Raw genomic sequence first — 18,935 nt, 5'->3', positions numbered from 1 at the left:
GATGAAATCATCTTGATGATGTGGCACAACCTCAAACGTTGACATGGGCTACAGGAGATTCACGCTACAGAGGATGCGCTCCCCATTACGTGCACCTTGACTTTGTTCTTGCAAGAGAGACTAACATAAAATGATCGAAAAACTTTTTCTTTCCCAAAACCTTTCATCTCTAACCTCCTGAAGAACCCTACATTGTTCTCGAGACAATGGTTGAAAGAACAATGATCTTAGGTTGAAGATGTAGTCAAAAAAATTTACCTTAAAAATTGAAAACGATAGGCATTTGTGAAAAAAATTGATGTGTTTTGACAAAGATTTAAAGTGAGGGCATTTGAATTATTTAATATTGATCTTTCTTGAAAAATCAAGGTCAAGGGGTACGCCAAAATTCATTTTGAGAACTGAGCGAATATCTCCAATTTTCATCAAAATCTAGAAGAATTCTTCAAAATTATTCAACCTTACTTAAATAAATCGAAAGATCTTCAAAAACAATAATTTTACTGGTGTTGTGATATTAAAATATCACAATTTTTAGTCATTATATCATATTTTTCAAGGGATGGGTATTACATTTTTTTCATTTTTCATCACCCCACTCCATTCTCCGAAGCCAGACCAATGGCAATGGGAAAGAGAAGGATAGAGAAAGATACCTGATTGTATCCGATTGTATACTTAACAATAGTAAAAAAGGATAAAGGGAGAGGTCTCAAATTCAAACCATATTTTTAAAAATTGTTTTGGCGTCTTGTCCATGAAAGAGACCAACCATACCGTCTCAAACAAGTTTTCCAATACATTTGAGACATCTCATTCAATAATGAGAAAAATGACCGTAGAGTTTTAAATCTCATCCAATACATTGACTTGTTTGTCCGTCTCATCCATACTTGATACCAAGACGACTTGAATGATACGTCTCGATCTCGAACAAGTTTTGAAACCATGGTTCAAACCCCGCATGGATTTGGATGAGATATGATGCTCTAATAGGCCAGTTACCTCATCACTTAAAAAATTACCTACCCTGATCTAGCTCAACAATTTCTCATTTTTATTATCTTAATAAAATATACAAGAGTAACAATATAATTTTCAAGAATTAGCTAATGTAATTTTACAAGAGCAAGTTGAAAATATAATACAATCCATAATAGATATGCAAGCACATCCAAGTGGATACAACCCAAAGGAGACCATGAAAGGGAAACAAAACAAAAACAGCAAAATCATTTCCCACCAAAACAAAAAAATCCCAAGAAAAGACTCCTCATTTTAACAAGGCTTTGCAACCGGAGCGAAATACACCGATTATTTCACCTTAACATCTAGCTCAACAGCTTTGTGCGTTCAACACCCTCGAATGTTATAAGTATAAAAAGATGCATTTCGCAACTAAGTCTGTAAACACCCCAACTAAGTTTGGGAGCCTTAAGACTACAAAACAGTGAGCTTTTTTTTTTTTTTTTTTTCCGTTGGTCCATCCATGGGCAGTGCTTCAATTTAAACATTAATGCAAAGAACGTCTCACAACTGACTGGGGTACGGCTGCAAAAATTGCAAGTAAATTCCCCTCCTATTTGTAGTATGATCCGACTACACATCATCCCAAAAATTAAAATAAAAAAAATAGAGGCAATCATGTATTACAGTGGGGGAGCCAAAAAAAATTGCTAAAAGTGTATTTTCAAAACTACATAAATGATGAACAACCATGCAAGTTTAGGTACTAATATTACAAATAGGCATGGACTACATAAAGTAATTCCTAAGGAACTTCTCTTCAAGAAACAAAAGAACTTGCTTAAAAACAGTAAGTGCAATGGTGCAAGCGGTTCTTCTTCCTGATAGTGGTTCCGTGGTGAACCTGTCAGTTTTATTGTATTCTTTTTTTGGACCCATCCGCTCCTGTAATAGTTGTCTCTGGTCCCTGATCAAGGTGACTCGTGGATCATGAGATAGACACATTGTCCTAACTTGGAAGCATTTAGCCACATATAGCCTTTATTAGTAACCCTCAAACAAGAAGTTGAACATGGAAAGAGGAACCCTAGAGAAATGGAAGAAACACTGACAAGGTGTTTGATAAACTACAAAAAAGTATCAACAAAAGAGTTCAAGCAAAATATGAAAACAGGTTAATTGGAGAGAACTACGGGAAGTGATAAGTAAAGCAAGATGACAATCATGTAAAGCTAATAAAGTATGCTTTTCACCAAGCTCCAACGGCAGAAAGACTTACCAGCTTGGAATGTGCCGAGCCAAATAATCACTTACCTGATTGTAGTGTGAACGAAACCAATAGTTCCTAGAAAACCTGCCAATTTATTGCATACAACACTTAAATCACATTCACTCCATAACACGAACTGACGGTAACACACTTGAGATAACACAGAGAACAAACCTACCCCTCGATTGATTGCATCTCTACTACCTGGATGGACATCTGAACCAACTGGTGATTTGTAGTTCTCAACATTCTTCGGAAAGATCTTCAACCTACCCTTTTTAGGTGAATTGCAGCTCTATATTGGCTCTGATATTTTTCCATCAGGATATATAGCCTCCAGAAGAAAAAAAACCTGAATAAGCATCAAAACGACAATACAGCTGCCCTTTAATAATTTGCGGGTTATAGCCATCTCGTGAAGTTAACTCCACCTAAGTTCATAAATAACCACCAACAAAGAATTTTTTTTTTAATTAAAAAAATTCACTCTGTACACAATCCACGATAATTGACAGAAAGAAGCATATTAAAATTTATAAGCACACAATCCACGATAAATGACAACATATTAATGCACGCATTTTAGAAGTAATCATTCACCACAATAGAGTTTAACCATGCTACCTACAATTTCCAAGGCTCTACAACCTAAACCCACAAGTTCCCAACAAAAGACAGGATTAAAAATCCAATGCATAGCTACCAAAATACCAATCCTAATAAAACTGCCAAGGAGGAAACAATCATGGCTGGCAGTATTTGTAGTTTTACAGAAAGGGAAACATAGTTGATGCAACTCATGGAGGCGTCTTGGTTACAAAGGCACTTGGTAGCACACAACATTAGAGCTTGTTAATAGATGGTGTTGGTCCTCTCAAAGGTAGGCCATAAGTTTCTCAAACCCTTTCGTTTGGTCTTCAGGTCAAGGCTGAAGGCTTCGTCAAAAGAGGCAGTAGGCTGGCTTCAGGCTTCATAGATGTCAGCTGTTTTGATAGGAATGGGAGGAAACATAGGTAAAACAGGAGCATTAGAAATCTAAACATGGGAAGGCCGGCTAGGATAAGGTAACAAATTGTGATATATTATGATTTGACTAGCATATATCAAAGCAATCTGCCATTAAGGATAAAAAAATATTAAGGGAGACAATAATCTACCTGACGTCACTAATCATCGGGGGCCCTAATAACCATGATGTTTCCCACGAGAAACAGGTTTTTGACCAGATAACCTGGTAACAGAAGCTAAAAATCAGGATGAGATGTAGATTAACAGGTCTTATAGTAAACAAACATGACAAAAATAAAAGCTTACTATGAATATTCAAAGAAACATTGGTACACTTGTGAACAGGAAACAATAAAGAAAGCAACGCTAATAAAAATCAGAAGAAGCAAAGTTCTGTGGTGTCATTTATAAATTTAGAAAAGGTAATTAGAGTTATACTATCCGGTTTACCCGTTAATTAGGATAAGGTGTAGATAATGATGGTGATGGAGTATTACAATGACAAACGCAAAAACAGGAGTACCGTCACGTGCTCATTGGGCTGGGAAGAAAATGATCAAACTGCCCATAACTTCATAGATGACCATTGGTTGGTGCTTTCTAGTCGTTTGAATTGAAGACCCAAGAAATGCTTAAATTCAATAGAAAATTCAACCACAAAAAATTGTGGTCTACCTATGCTCTAGAGTCAAAGATTGATGTCCACCCTCAAAATCTCACAATATACTTTTTGAGCCCACTAGTTACATGGATGGTTGGCCCACCCAACCATTCATGGACCTACACAACAACAAATTAGTATGTGATTGGTGTTGGCCATTTGAATTGAGCATGGTTCATCAAACGATCTCGATTCATTTGTTTCAGGAATTTTCTGCATAGTAAGATCCAATGGTGAAAACTTGCTAATCAGGTCCATTTTTTTCTCTTTTTTTTCCTTATAAATACATGTTCTTTCGTTTTGACACGTGCCTTGATATTATTGCCAAGAATATGATGGAAAAAACAGTGGTCATTTATTGCAATCAGGTCAATATGGTCATTTTAATCTTGGTCTAACGGGCAGGTGAGTCTCTACCATTTTCACATTCATCAATGATGGTGGACTGATGATAAAAGGGCTTTCTAACAACGTTGAAATTTCGGGAGTAAAGTAAGGAAAAGACAAAGAAGTAGATCAAACCCAAAAGAAAACACTCATGACAAAATCTGCAAAAATAAAAAGGAAAATCTTACCCTGTACCACTAGAACGACCAGAAGAGTGGCCACCGTATGATCCGTAACCACCACCACCACTCTGCAAAGAAGACATAAAGAACAATTTATAACAAATTGAGAGAGAGAGAGAGAGATTATAAAAAAATCAATCAAGGTGACATTGTATAAGTAGGTGCATAAACAAACTAAAAAATCGAGTTAGAAACAGTACGCCAGGAAAAAAAACATATTGACTCAAAACTTGGAAAATGGGGAAAAAGACAAACTAGTTGAACAATAAACGTGTGCAGATTACCTGTGAGCCCCCATAACTTTCATAATTGTCTCTAGGAGACACATCACTTGGACCACCATAACCACTAGAGTACGAAGAATATCCACGACCATGAGATTTACCATCTTTATTTTCATATTTTGAGCCATCAGAGACATCTGCTTCCATGGGGAAGTAAGGAACCGCTAGTGGAAAAGCAGATAATGCACCCTCCCTCTCAAAAAAATTAGCTTTTAACCGTGTTATTACTTGCACAAGAGCATTCTTAGCAACTTCAATGTCTCCACTGATCTGGATAGCACCACCACACAAATATGTAAGATATGGTCTCTACTGGTGCTAGAGGAGAACGCACAAAGTCGGCACAACAAATTATACAATTAATACTTATAAAAAGAAACAAAATATACAATTAATAGGATATACACGAAGTGCCAACTCAGTAAAGTTGGTAAGATGTGTGGAGAGTTGTTCTCACATCCTAGGTTCAAATCCCTTTCAACCAAACTTCACAATAATAGCCACCGACCCTTTTACCTATCAAAATAAACATGACATACATAGCTGAAAACAATATAATTATGACTTACCTGAACCATCTCATCATCTTCAGTTGCAACTTTTGGAAGGTTTTCCTTTGAAAGTACGCGAATATTTGCTTTGGTCTGTCTCCTCATCTCAGAGATGATAGCCCCACCTTTACCGATGAGGCAGCCAATGCGGGATGATGGGACAAGAAGACGAGTCATGTAAGAAGGTTCACCATGGTCCTTCTCTATTTTCTCACTACATCTGGGCTGTAGGCGCACTGCTGCACTGATAGTTGGAGAGATTGGGTCTTCAAAGAACTAGAGGATTTGGCACATGTTAGAATAATATGATGGCACATGACCTGCATTTCTTTGTTGATACAAAACCCAGATGTTAAGATGCACACCTCTTTTGCTGAGATAGTTATTATGCAATCATCTCCTTCGGCAGCTGAACTATCAACTTTGATATATGCCCCAGATTCCTGTCTGATTTGCTGGATAATGACACCACCCTTACCAATCACACCTCCAATATTTTCAGTCGGGCAAACCACACGAAGAGAAAACTCCTTTGCGGATGACCCATCCCTTGGAGCAGAATAAAAAGGAGCTTCACCTTTGTATCCTCCATAAGGACCCATCAAAGGAGCTAAACCCATTATTGAAGCACCCGCATTTGATCCCATGAATGGACCACCCGACTGATACATATTAGACATGGCAGAGGCGAGGAAATGTTGGGATCGAGACGGATTATCATGAAGTCGTAATGATACTTGATACAGAGCCTTCTTCACAACTGAGGCCTCCCCAGTTATCTAAAACAAAAAACATCTTGAGTTAGCTTCATTCTGCTAATATAATCAGTTTACAGCACCAGCAATGCAGTTCAACAATGCAAATAGTATTAGCAGGATAAAAAATTCATGATGGACTATAAACAAGAATAAAAGGCCAGGTAAAACTCACAACACTACACACATTCACTCGATTATAATACTGAACATAAATTCTCTACAGATATCCACACACACACTCACGCTCGCGTGCACACACACGCACATATGAGAAGCGTTCGGAGGCCCTAGAGAGAACCAAACAGTTTAGGTATGGGCTGATTTTTTTGTGAGGATGATCTCTATGGTGAAGAGATCATCCTCACCAAAAATCAGCTCATTCCAAAACTTCAAACCCTAGTTTACAAATTAAAGAATCATGGACCGTCCGATTTTTGTAAACCACTTTTGATGGGGTTAGAAGTTTCGGAATGGGCCGATTTTTGGCAAGGCAGATCTCCTCATCATAGAGATCATCCTCACAAAAAATCAGCCCATTCCGAAACTTCTAACCCATACATTGAAAAAATGTTCCCGCTTTTTAGGGCCTCCGAATGCCTCCCCATATATATATATATGGGGCAAGATCAAGATCCAACATTTTATCCAACATGTTTTGTCCTATATGGGTTAGAAGTTTTGGAATGGGCTGATTTTGTGTGAGGATGATCTTTGTGGTGATGAAATCATCCTCACCAAAAATCAGCCCATTTCGAAACTTATAACCCCATCAAAAGTGGTTTACAAAAATTGGACGGTTCACGATTCTTCAACTTGTAAACTGGCGTTAGAAGCTTTGGAATGGGGTTATTTTAGGTGAGGATGATCTCCTCACCATAGAGACTATCCTCACCAAAATTAGTCCATTCTGAAACTTCTGACCCCAATTTACAAAACATGTTAGATAAAATGTTGGATCTTGATTTTGTCCCTATATATATATAAAGGTGTTCCAGGGGGAGGAAAAGACTTATCAGGAACTGGTTCTAGACATCTTGGGCTTATTGTTTTTGTTTTTTTTTTTTTTTTTTTTTGGAGTAAGCTAAGCAAAGACGTTGAACGCATGTTTTTTTGAAGATGTTGTGCTTAGTGCGGTAGTGATCATGATGTGGGCTGTTTGTTTTTGTTGTTCTTTTGTCTCTCTTTTCTTTGTTTTTTCTTTTCTTGTACAGGGGCCACTTCTCTTTTTCAATCAATAAAAACTTAATCCAAAACAAAAAATTATAGGAGTGTATCGAAAATAAAGGGAAATCGATGAAAATGATCTGCAATACCTGAAGAAGCTCATCGGTAGTCAAAGCACATGGAGGTAGATGTTCATTCTTAAGAATTCGAATCTGAGCACCAGTATCACTTCGTATACCTTGAATTATCTGCCCACCTTTCCCAATAACACATCCAATCTGATCCGACTGCACAAGCAGACGAACAGTAACTTCATGAGGCCCTTCATCATCTTCATCAGCAGGAACCTCATCGGCAACAAGCCTGTCATGCACCTTGAAGAGAGCATCTTGAGCTGGGCAGATGAGATCATCGGTGTCTTCAAATGAGTTACTTTCCTGGCTCGAACTAAATATAGTAACAACACGTTCATCACAGCCTGGCACAGTGTCACCTATCCTGATCTTTGATTGAGTGTCAGCTCTTAATTTCTTAACAATCTCACCTCCCTTGCCAATGATACTTCCAATCTTTCTACCGGGACACAAGTAACGGAACACTGTATCTTCTGGCCCGGGAGCATACTGTTCTCTCTCATCACCAGGGTTTCTTCTTTTACTTCCTCCTCCACTGTCAGCATAATTGGATTGAGAGTGGGATCGCTTTCCATATTTATCTCTTTGGTCAGCCATGGCAAAAATGACCTGATACCTATTTCCTGATCAATTATCTGCAAAGTAAAACCAATGGATAAGATGCTTGAAGGTATCACAAACGGAACACACCAATTTTTTATGGCATGAATGTATACTAGAAACAAAAGTAAGATGTATGGAGGAAGAAAAACCCTATAGGTGACAATTACTGATTGAAGATATTCAAAACACCTACTGATTGAATAAAGGTGACAATTAGTGACTTACAGGAACTTTCTACCTCAAAATTTTAAACAATGAAAAATATATTTTACAGCTTTAAACTCTTAAAAGATAAGAAAGAAAAGCCCTAGTTACCTCTTCTTAAGGCTCTGTAACTCTTAACAGCTATCTGCATAAAGTCATAGAGATAGTATTGCCCATGTTCTTCATGAAAACCATATCCAATCAAGAGCACAGTTGCAGACCAGACTCTGAGCTACACCTCATCAGAGGGTCAAAATATAACTGTTTTTTTTTTTTTTTTTTTCAGAAAACTAGTGATCCTGACTTTGCAAGCCTGGAAGGAAAAAAAAAGTGTCTTTGAGCTCTACACATTCAACCTTGATAGGATTACTTGTAGAATGCAGTGAAATTCAAAACCCAGAACATTAAAAGGTCAAGACGGCAAGAAACAACATTAACATCAGCATCAAGAGCTAAAAATGAACCAAACTACACAACCAAATTAGATCCCCAACGAAAATTAAAAAATTGCATGGACTTCAATAAACCTTATAATGTCAAAATATCAAACACACAAAACACAACCAAATTAGACAAAGAACGGGTTTGGGATATTACATTCAGCTAGGAGAAGTATTAATGCTTTGAAAATAGCAAAAATGGAAGATTTCATAGATTAAACAGTTCCACTACCACAAATGACGACTTACAAAATACACATAGTGATTTACAGAGCATAAATGGAGACTTCAGATCACACAACCAAATAATAAACCCTAGAAGATAATATCAGTCTCCTCTGCTTAAGGTATGTCACTCTTAACAGCTGTTGGCATAAAGTGATAGTGATAATATTGCCCATGTTCTTCATGAATACCATATCCAATAAAGAGGGCATTAGCAGACCAGATACTCTGAAGGCTGAACTAAACCTCATCAGAGGTTTAGAAAAAAAAAAACATAAAACCCATTTTTTTTTCAGAAAACCAGTGGTCCTGACTTTTCAAACTGAAAAAAAGAATTCTTTGATCTCTACACATCAAATCTTGATAAAATTACTTGGAGAACGCAGTGAAGTTCAAAACCCAACACATTAAAAAGACAAACCCACAAGAAGCAACATTAACAATCAACATCAAAGCTCAAATGCTAAAAATGAACCAAACTATACAACAAAATTAAGACCCATAACCCAATAAAAATTAGAATTTCTATGGACTTCAATCAACTTATTACATCAAAATTCCAAAAAACAAAACCAATTAGAAAAAGAACAGTTTGGATCATCGATATTCAGTTCGGAGAAGTGTTGGTTCTTCGAAAATACCAAGAAATGGTAGATCATACAGTTCCACTACCACAAACAACGACTTACGAAATACACATAGTGATTTACAGAAAATAAAACGCAGAATTTAGATCACGAAACCAAATAAAAACCCTAGAATTTAGATAACATTTTGTACCTTGTCTTAGCGCGCGAATATTGTAACCTACCCGAGAGGGATTTCTCATACTAAATTTTCAGTTTCTTCGGATAAGAGAAACTCTGTAAAAATATCTTCGGACACTCTGATTTTGACCCTAGGCATAGGGTTTTGATCAGATTCTAAGCATGGCACAACATCGGTGATTTAGACATGCCACCCCATATTTCGGTGAATATTAGATATGCCCCCTTAGATGACCTCAGTCTTCTTATAGACTAATAGTAAAAAAAGACTCAAATACCCTCATCTTCAACCTCCAACTAAAATCCTTGATTTTTCTTCTCAAAAATAGTCATCTTCAATCTCTTTTGAAAAAAATTTAAGATCCGTCATCAACCTTAAGATTTGACCTACTTCAAATCTTCAACTTTCAAATTTTGAGGCAAGATAGGGTTTTTGAGGAAGTATTAAATGATAAAATTTTAGATAGACTACAAATGAGACAAGGTAAAAACTAATTAATGAAAATAAAGTTAAATAAATTAAAATTAATATAGGGGTTGAAGAGTTTGAAGATGATTAGTTTTAGAAAGAAGAAGCAAATAAGATTTTTTGGGAATGATGAGATTTTCAATTGAAAAATCTAGGGTTTTTTTTTTTTTTTTTTGTAAAGGATCAATTCTAGGTTGAAAATGATGAATCAAAGATAAATTTGAGTTATTAAAAAGTTTAAAGATGATTGATTTTGAAGAAAAATCAATGTTTTTTTTATTTTTTTAAAGAGATTGAAGATGAGGGTATTTGGGTCTTTGGCCATTAGTCTAACGGTCAAGGGGGGCATGACATGAGTCCAGAACTCATGGGTATCTATAATATTCACCAGGCCCCTAATTCCTAATGGGCCAAGGACTCTGGACTTGAAAGATAGCGAAAGCCTCTAATCTACGTTGAAAATAAACAAACTAACAAATCACTTGCTATATGGAGTCAAAATCCTCATTGTCTCGCATCTTTGTGGACATGTAACCTGCATTTTGTTCTTGAAATTTGTTCAAAAAATTATATTTTCTTATTTTATTTATTATTTTATTTATACACTTGTTGGGATATCAATGGATTGGGACGGTCTTAAATTGTTCAAATCTAATCAAGTAAGATATCGAGCACAATTCTAAACCATTTATTATCCAACGTTGGATCTAATCTATATATATATATATATATATATATATATATTATATATATATATATTGCTAAGCATTATAAAATTGAATTAAGTCAAGAACCAGACCATTCAAGAAAGATCTAGATAAATATGTAAATTAGCCAAATAAATATGTAAATTAGGATAACTCTCTGAAAATATCTCTAGTAGGAAACCACCCAAAGGCCGCCCATATGCTGTTAGAGATAATTTTCAATAGTTTATATTTTGGATTCTAATACCACCTGTCCATCCTACCTATCAACCTGTCCATTCGATAATACAATACCCAGATGGAAACATAGAGATTAACTTCCCACCATTTAAAAGGTCCATAATACTTATTGATGAAGCTAGTTCTGTAACTACGATTCCATTAACAGATAATCTAGTCCCAGGAAGAATATCTATAAGTAGAGCTTCTACAAGTAAGGAGTTAAAACTTAAATGAATAAAAGATGAGACAATCCCAATTCCTTATTACCAAGATATGAAGAAAATAAATATTCAACAATCTCCCAATTCGTCTCCTACTCAATCACAAATGCAAGATGATTCACCCCAGATACATGTAATTGATAAGTTTAAGCCAAATATCCCTTTGATAAAACTATAATATATTCTTTCAAATGACAAGGAAGAATTTGAAGAAAAATCAGAAAATTATCAAAATCAAGTATGGGAATTTTATTATGAACATATAAACAAAACAAATAGAAACCTTCCCTTCTTTAAATGGTACAATAAATACTTTAAAGCTCCCTTAAAACAAATAAATGTTCTCAAAACCAATCGCTGGGATGTACCCAAAATAGGACAAATAGAATCCATTCATCCACCACCAATAAACGAGATAGTAATCCCAGTAAATAAGGATACAGTAATAGGATCTCCTTACAAATCATTAGAATTTAAAGAATTAGACAGAGAAAGATTACCCACCAGTAAGGACATAGATAATCTAATGAAACAAAATAATTATACCAATAGATATCTCAATTCTGTCGGAGAACAATTATCCAGACTAGAAGAAAGTTCTTATTCGAAAACAGAGATAAAAGAAAAGGAAAACGTAAACACACCAACTCTATCAGGATAATAAAACTCCAATCTTCACTCCTTATAAAATACCAGAAAAATTAAGAATGATTATCCCAGATAAACAAGAAATGTTACAAGAAACAAATGAAAAACTGGCCAAACTAAGTCTAGGAAAAGGAAAAGAAATTATAGTAGTAAATAAGCTAGAAGACCCAAATACTACAGAATCAGAGACAAGCTCTACAGAAGAAGAAGAATATCATGAACAAGAAATACAAAAACTCACTGCTCAATTCCTAGAAGAAGAAGTTAACATGGCTACCACAATACAAAAAGCAAGACTTAAACCAACCATGCATAACTATTATAGTAGACCCACTCCCATAGACATACAATATGAAGAAATAAGTATGATGACCCAAGCAGTTTATGATGGAAAATCCCTCTGTGAATGGAACGTATATGGATTAACAGAATACAATATTTTAGCATTATTACAAGAAATGACTATGGTATCCAGAGCGGCACAACCATATGCCTCAGACCACCAAATAGCCCAAAGATTAATTTCAGGGTTTACAGGACAACTGAAAGGATGGTAGGACCATTATGTCACAGCAGATCAAAGAAACTTCATTCTCACTAAAAACAAGACCACTGAAAGCGAACAACTTATAAAAAATGAACAAGGACATGAGATAGGAGACGCAGTTAATACCCTTATACATGTCATAGCAAAACATTTCATAGGAGACCCAGACCCATATAGGGATAGGTCCTCTGAATTACTAACAAACTTAAGATGTCAAAAACTTCATGACTTTAGATGGTATAAAGATGTTTTCCTCACAAAGGTAAAGCTTAGAACTGATTGTAGTCAAAAATTTTGGAAAGAAAAATTTATTTCAGACTTACCCACCTTATTTGCAGAAAAAGTAAGAACAAAAATTAGATCCCTAAACAAAGGAAACATACCATATGATGAACTTACTTATGGACAATTAATCTGTTTTATCCATTTAGAATGACTAAAACTCTGCAATGATCTTAGACTACAACATAAATTAAAACAAGATAGATTTTCAACCAGGAAGAATTAGAACAATTCTGTGAACAATGTGGACTTCCTCCATCCTTTCAATCATCTCCTTCAAAAATCTCTAAACGTTCAAAAAAATTTCGCCCCCCATATAGTAGGAATAAGACAAAAAAAATTTTTAAACCAAAATCAAAACTCCAGTTTCAAAAGAAAACACCAAAGCAAGATAAAAGACCATTTGAACGTTCACAAAAAAAAAAAAATACCTACATGCTACAAGTGTGGAAAGGTAGGACACTATAAGAACCAATGCATAGTAAAACAAAAAATAAATGAGCTAGAAATAGATAAAAACCTGAAAGAACAATTATCCAATCTTATGATCAACTCGGAATATTCTAGTAGTGACCAAGAAAGTAATATAGACATCATCCAGAGTTCTAGTGATAGTGACACAGAAGAACAAGCAGAAGAAACCAGTAAATCTCTCCAATTCTGTAACACTACTTGTAGATGCAAGTCAATAAATACTCTGACTAGAGAACAAAAAATACTCTTTGATTATATAGACAAAATAGAAAACCCATAATTACAAAAAAGATATTTATTACAATTAAGAGACACAATAGAAAAGGAAGAAACAAAAGTAAAGGACTTTCCAGGATATAACCTACAAGAAATATTTAAAAGATTTAAAGAATCACTAGAAAAATAAGTAACAATCCAAGACTTACAAAAAGAAATAAATCAGATAAAGGAATAAATTAAAAGGTTACATATAATTAATAAATGACAGCAAGAACAAATAGACCTATTAAATTTCAATAAACTAAAACAAAAGGAAATAATAAGAGAAGAAAAACAGAAGAGAACTATGTACAAATCATCAATAAGATTCAATTCCAAAAATGTTTTGTCAATGTACAACTAGTAATTAACAAAGAATTCATGGTAACAATTGTTGCTCTAATAGACTCAGGGACAGACTTAAATTGTATACAAGAAGGGATAATCCCGACAAAATACTTTGAGAAAACTACAGAAGGAATCTCTACCGCAGATGGTTCAAGTTTAAAAATAAAATATAAACTTTCTAACGTCCATGTCTGTAACCAAGGAATCTGTATAAACACCCATTTTATTCTAGTAAAAAATCTGACAAAATTTGTCATCTTAGGAACACCATTCTTAGCCCTGATTCAGTCTTTCACAGTAGACTCAAAAGGAATAAAGTGTAAACTATTAGATCAAGAAGTACAATTCAGATTCATACAAGAACCCCAAAAAAGGAGTTAGATATAGTAAAAAATAAGGTTATCACAAAAACAATCAACCTAATAAATAAAAAAAGAAAACAATTAAAGTTTCTAAAATAAGAAATAAATTTCTTAAAAACCCAAGAACAATTAAACAATCCTGAATTAAAAATAAAAATACAAAGATTCAAAGAAAACCTTGAAAATGAAGTATGTTCTAATTTACCTAATGCCTTTTGGCACAGAAAACAACATGAAATTACTCTCCCTTATGAACCAGATTTCATTGAAAAAGAAATCAAGACTAAGGCAAGACCTATCCAAATGAAAAAAGAAGATTTAGAATATTGCAAAGAAGAAATACAAGACTTATTAAACAAATGATTGATAAGACCAAGTAATTCCCCATGGAGTTGTCCAGCATTTTACATTAAGAAACATTCAGAAATAGAAAGAGGAGCACCCAAATTAGTAATAAATTACAAACTTTTAAATGATGCACTTAGGTGGATAAGATATCCAATACCAAATAAAAAAGATTTATTGAACAGGTTATATGAAGCCACAATATTCTCAAAATTCGGTATGAAATCAGGATTCTGGCAAATAAAGATAGCAGAACCAGAAAGATATAAGACAACTTTCACAATACCATTTAGACATTATGAATGGAATGTAATGCCTTTTGGTTTGAAAAACGCACCAAGTGAATTCCAGAGAATAATGAATGACATTTTCAATCAATATTCAAAATTCATGATAGTATACATAGATGATGTACTTGTATACTCAAAATCAATAGAACAACATTGGAAACACCTAAAAAAAAAATTCAACACAATTAAGTTTAATGGATTAGTAATATCAGCTCAAAAAATAATGTTATTTCAAACATAAATCAAATTCCTAGGACATAATATTAAAAATGGAACAATAATTCCAATAGACAGATCATTACAATTTGCAAATAAGTTCCCTAACGAAATAAAGGACAAGAAACAATTATAACGATTTCTAAGAAGTCTCAACTATGTCAAAGTTTCTATCAAAATCCCCAATCATAGCCAAACTTTTATTTCAAAGACTAAGGAAGAAAGCCCCAGAATGGACTAAAGAACACACAGAAGCAGTTAAGCAACTAAAGTTAAGACTACAAGAAATACCCTACTTAAATATTCCAGATCCCCAACTACTAAAAATAGTAGAAACTGATGCAAGTGACTTAGGATATGGAGGAATATTAAAATAAGAAACAAAAGAAAATCAAGAACAATTGATAAGATATACCTCTGGTACTTGGAATCTTACACAACAGAAATATTCAATAGTAAAAAAGGAAATTTTATCCATTGTTTTATGTATTTCAAAGTTCCAAGAAGATTTACTCAATCAAGAATTTCTTTTAAGAATAGATTACAAGTCAGCAAAGTTTGTTTTAGAAAAAGATGTAAAAAATATTGCTTCAAAACATATTTTTGCCAGATGGCAAACCATACTATCTATCTTTGATTTTAAAATAGAATATATAAAAGGAGAAATTAATTCTATACTAGATTTTCTTATCAAGAGAATTTTTACAAGGTAAAAAGGATGAGTGAAAATCCATTAAAATCCAAGACCAAGAGTTCTTATGCAATGACACCCGCAGTTTCAAAAATAACTCCAGTAAACCCTCTTCAGTTTGGTTCTCCAAGTAACCTGTCCAACAAGTTCCAAGTTCTAGGTACTACAAGCCCAATAAAATCCTACTCCCAAATAGTAACAGCCTCTTCATCACAAAGTCAAGAACAAGAGCCCATGTCTACCTTCTCTCTAAGATCCCAATACATTTACAAGTCCAATCTAAACCCAATCATGATAATAGAACCAGAATTAGAGAAGTCTTGCCAAAAAACAATCGCCTAGTCAATTTTCATCAAGCCAAACCATTTCATTTCATCAGTCCATACAAAGACCCAAAAATTTTATGAGTTCATCCTCGTAGACTTAGATTCTGCTCTCATCACACATACTCCAGACAAAAATGACCCAAATTGGATCTCCTATTCCAAATGTCAAATCTTAAAGGTTCTCACCCTTACTACCTGGGGACAGAACCCCAACATAATGAAGAGATTATCCCAACCTTTCAATCCTCAGTATTATAATTATTGGGATTATCAAAAAGCATGATTTAACACTTTCACCTTCCAAAATGATCAATATAACCATTCAAGATTTTTCTGTTCAATGACCAAATCAAGATCCAGTTCCCAAATTGGTTTACTGAATAGTGGAACCAATATGGACCAATACTAGTTATCCTTCCTGCACCAGTATAAGAAGGATTTCAATATTTCATCCAGAATTTCATGGCCCCAGATCACCTGAGTCAAACACCAAACCTTTTAACCTTCTTTGCACAATTTTCCCTGGCATGGATCTGTTGCTGGGAATATTGCACAGGCTCCATTTCTCAATTTCACCCAATCCCTACATTTTCAAGAAAATTCAAAGTCAAATGGTGGGTAAACTTACGATTTGAAAAAGCCACCAAAATAGGAGTTACTGCATGGTTACACAATCATCCTCAACAATCAAGAATAACTGTACCAAGTTCTTCGGAATTTCCATTGTTCAAATCACAACTTCAATCCAAGTTAGCAGGAGCATCTTCTAAAGCAGAAATGCGCAAACATCTTCTTGAAGTACTATCCCAAGTTGATGAAGAAGAAGACCCCTTTGAAGACTTTACACCACTTAATGAAGATGACTGTGAGGGAATCCTTCCCCCCTGTCATTTTTCAAGTATTTGAAGCTAAGAAAGTCAAGTCAAGAATCAAGTCGCTCACAATTGAATCAAGTCAATAACCAGATCATCCAAGTATCTGAAGCTAAGAAAGTCAAGTCAAGAATCAAGTCGTTCACAATTGAATCAAGTCAAGAACCAGACCGTTCAAGAAAGATCTAGATAAATATGTAAATTAGCCAGATAAATATGTAAATTAGGATAACTCTCTGAAAATATCTCTAGTGGGAAATCACCCAAAGACAGTCCGCCCATGTGCTGTTAGAGATAATTTTCAATAGTTTCTATTTTGGATTCTAATACCACCTGTCCATCCTACCTATCAACCTGTCCATTCTTGTCTATCATTATCCTTATTCCTTATCATTCCAACAAAGCAATTTATTAAAACAAAGCCAGCTGTCCCATTAACAATCAACAGTCAAAAACCAACTCAAGCCTATCCTTTAAAATCAATAATTAAGGACAAGTGTCAAGAAACCATTCATTTACCATAAAGATCAAAAGAAAAGCATACGCATCCAAAAACCCCTATTCGGACTTCAAATAATCTGTTTTCAAATCCGTCCTCTTTAAATAGAAAAGAAAACTTCAGAAGAGGGCATCCGAGAAAAGAGCAAAAACCCCCTTGAGAAGCAATCGAGAAGCCTGGAACCTATCATTTTCTAAGCCTGTCATTTTCTAACCTTCATTTTCCATCCTCCAGAATCCAGAAAAGAAATTATTTAGGTAATCTTTTTTATCCAAAGCAATTACTTACTTTAGTATATTACTCTTATGTTGTAATTTAAACAAGTTTGCTCAATTATATTCTGTATTCTGTTATTATGCCTCGTTACAATTTTAACATTGAAGAAAGGTATGAGTTATTAAGGTCTTATTTTGAAGATTTAGTTGTGTGGACACGGGATTTCGAGTGTTTTTCAAACATCCCTCCACTTTGGGGTGTTTTGGAGTCGCCACCATTCAAATTGGTAAAGGGGTGTGAATGGTCACCCGGATTGGTGTTTTTGAAAAATCATGTCATTTTGACATCCTTTTGATGACTCTCGTAGAATAAGGTGCATGGTCCAACCTTTGACTCAAAGGTAAGGGGGTCCATTTATGGAGTAGGGAAGGTGTTAGGCACCCTACTCCACCCACGTAATGTGGTAACCTCGGATTCGGTTTTTTGGAAATAAAAAGAAAATGAAAATGAAAAAGAAAGGAAATCGATGTGTGCCCTCAAACATGAGGGACTTTCAATGTTGGATTCAATCATTAAGGGCACCCTTATATAGAAGGGGCCCTTTTGTGATTTAACCCATGGTGGTGTGTGCAAATGTGTGGGAAAAGGGAGAGTAGAGGAGGGAAGTTGAGGGGGGTGTTCTTGGTCCAAACCCACCTTGTCCTTGAGTTGATCTTCAAATGTCTTCTCTTGAGTTGACTTGGACTTGCTTGAAGTTGTAGAAGATTGAGTTGAGTTGAGAGTGAGGTGTTGAGATGAGATGAGAGAGGGTTGAGTATAGTGAAGAAAGTAAAGTAGAGTGTTGTAGTGTTTTTAGGATTTTTTCTCAAATTTTCATTAGGTATTGTATGGGGAGAATGGAGGGGTTTTTATAGAAGTTGGGATGTATTTTAGGGGTATAATGGGGTGAATGAAGAGAATAGTGGTTAATGGCATGGGTTTGAGAGGAAAAGGGTATGAAATTTGAGATGAAAATGAGGGTGTTTTTGTAATGATGGAAATGGGTTGTGTTTTAACCCAAATGGTTTGGATCTTACCCAAATCCATTTGGGTAGAGTGTTTGGTGGGGTGAGATGAGTGATGGTTGATGGGTGTAAGAGAGTTGTTTGGAGAATGAGTGTAGAGATGGTTGAAGAGGTAAGGTGTTTTAGATTTGAGATGATGTGTAGTGTTGTAAGAGGTTGATTGGTTTGGATTTTGGGAGAGGTGAAGGGATGAAGACCGTGGCAAATGAGGGGAGATGATTGAGATTGGTTGATTGGTGATGGTGGTTAGATGATTAGAGAGAAGAGTATGGGG

The 18,935-nt window shown here is 35.0% G+C and overlaps 2 protein-coding genes across 7 annotated transcripts in view; both read right to left on the bottom strand.

The window, feature by feature from the left end:
• Positions 1-1,672: 1,672 nt before the first annotated feature.
• Positions 1,673-9,736, bottom strand: LOC147401273 (RNA-binding KH domain-containing protein RCF3-like). 6 transcript variants are annotated; one of them, XR_015178420.1, is made up of 10 exons: positions 9,618-9,736; positions 7,381-8,000; positions 5,675-6,088; positions 5,328-5,585; positions 4,759-5,028; positions 4,481-4,542; positions 3,768-4,024; positions 3,394-3,467; positions 2,415-2,667; positions 1,673-2,320 (listed from the first exon to the last, which is right to left on the bottom strand). XR_015178420.1 is itself a non-coding variant. In XM_086442488.1 (8 exons), the coding sequence occupies exons 2-7, from the start codon at positions 7,960-7,962 to the stop codon at positions 3,419-3,421; spliced, it is 1,635 nt and encodes a 544-aa protein (XP_086298614.1). In that variant the 5' UTR covers positions 7,963-8,000; positions 9,618-9,735; the 3' UTR covers positions 2,725-3,219; positions 3,394-3,418. The 6 variants fall into 6 exon arrangements, 1 of the variants encoding a protein (XP_086298614.1); XR_015178417.1 differs by lacking the exon at positions 3,768-4,024 and having other exon boundaries at positions 9,618-9,735; XR_015178419.1 differs by lacking the exon at positions 3,768-4,024 and having other exon boundaries at positions 2,415-2,588; positions 9,618-9,735.
• The window catches only part of LOC147401271 (RNA-binding KH domain-containing protein RCF3-like), a 30,568-nt gene continuing 13,305 nt past the window's right edge, over positions 1,673-18,935 (bottom strand). The window contains exons 9-10 of the transcript XR_015178414.1: positions 2,415-2,653; positions 1,673-2,320 (exon numbers count right to left, since the gene is read on the bottom strand). The gene's annotated coding sequence lies outside the window, so the exon portion shown is untranslated. The remainder of the gene's footprint in view (positions 2,321-2,414; positions 2,654-18,935) is intronic.

Source organism: Akebia trifoliata, chromosome 5 (assembly GCF_017979445.1).
Source record: "Akebia trifoliata isolate Shusen 1 chromosome 5, ASM1797944v1, whole genome shotgun sequence".
Classification (NCBI taxonomy): Eukaryota; Viridiplantae; Streptophyta; class Magnoliopsida; order Ranunculales; family Lardizabalaceae; genus Akebia; species Akebia trifoliata.
Note: the sequence above shows the minus strand (reverse complement) of the source record. Positions and strands in the feature narration are given on the sequence as shown.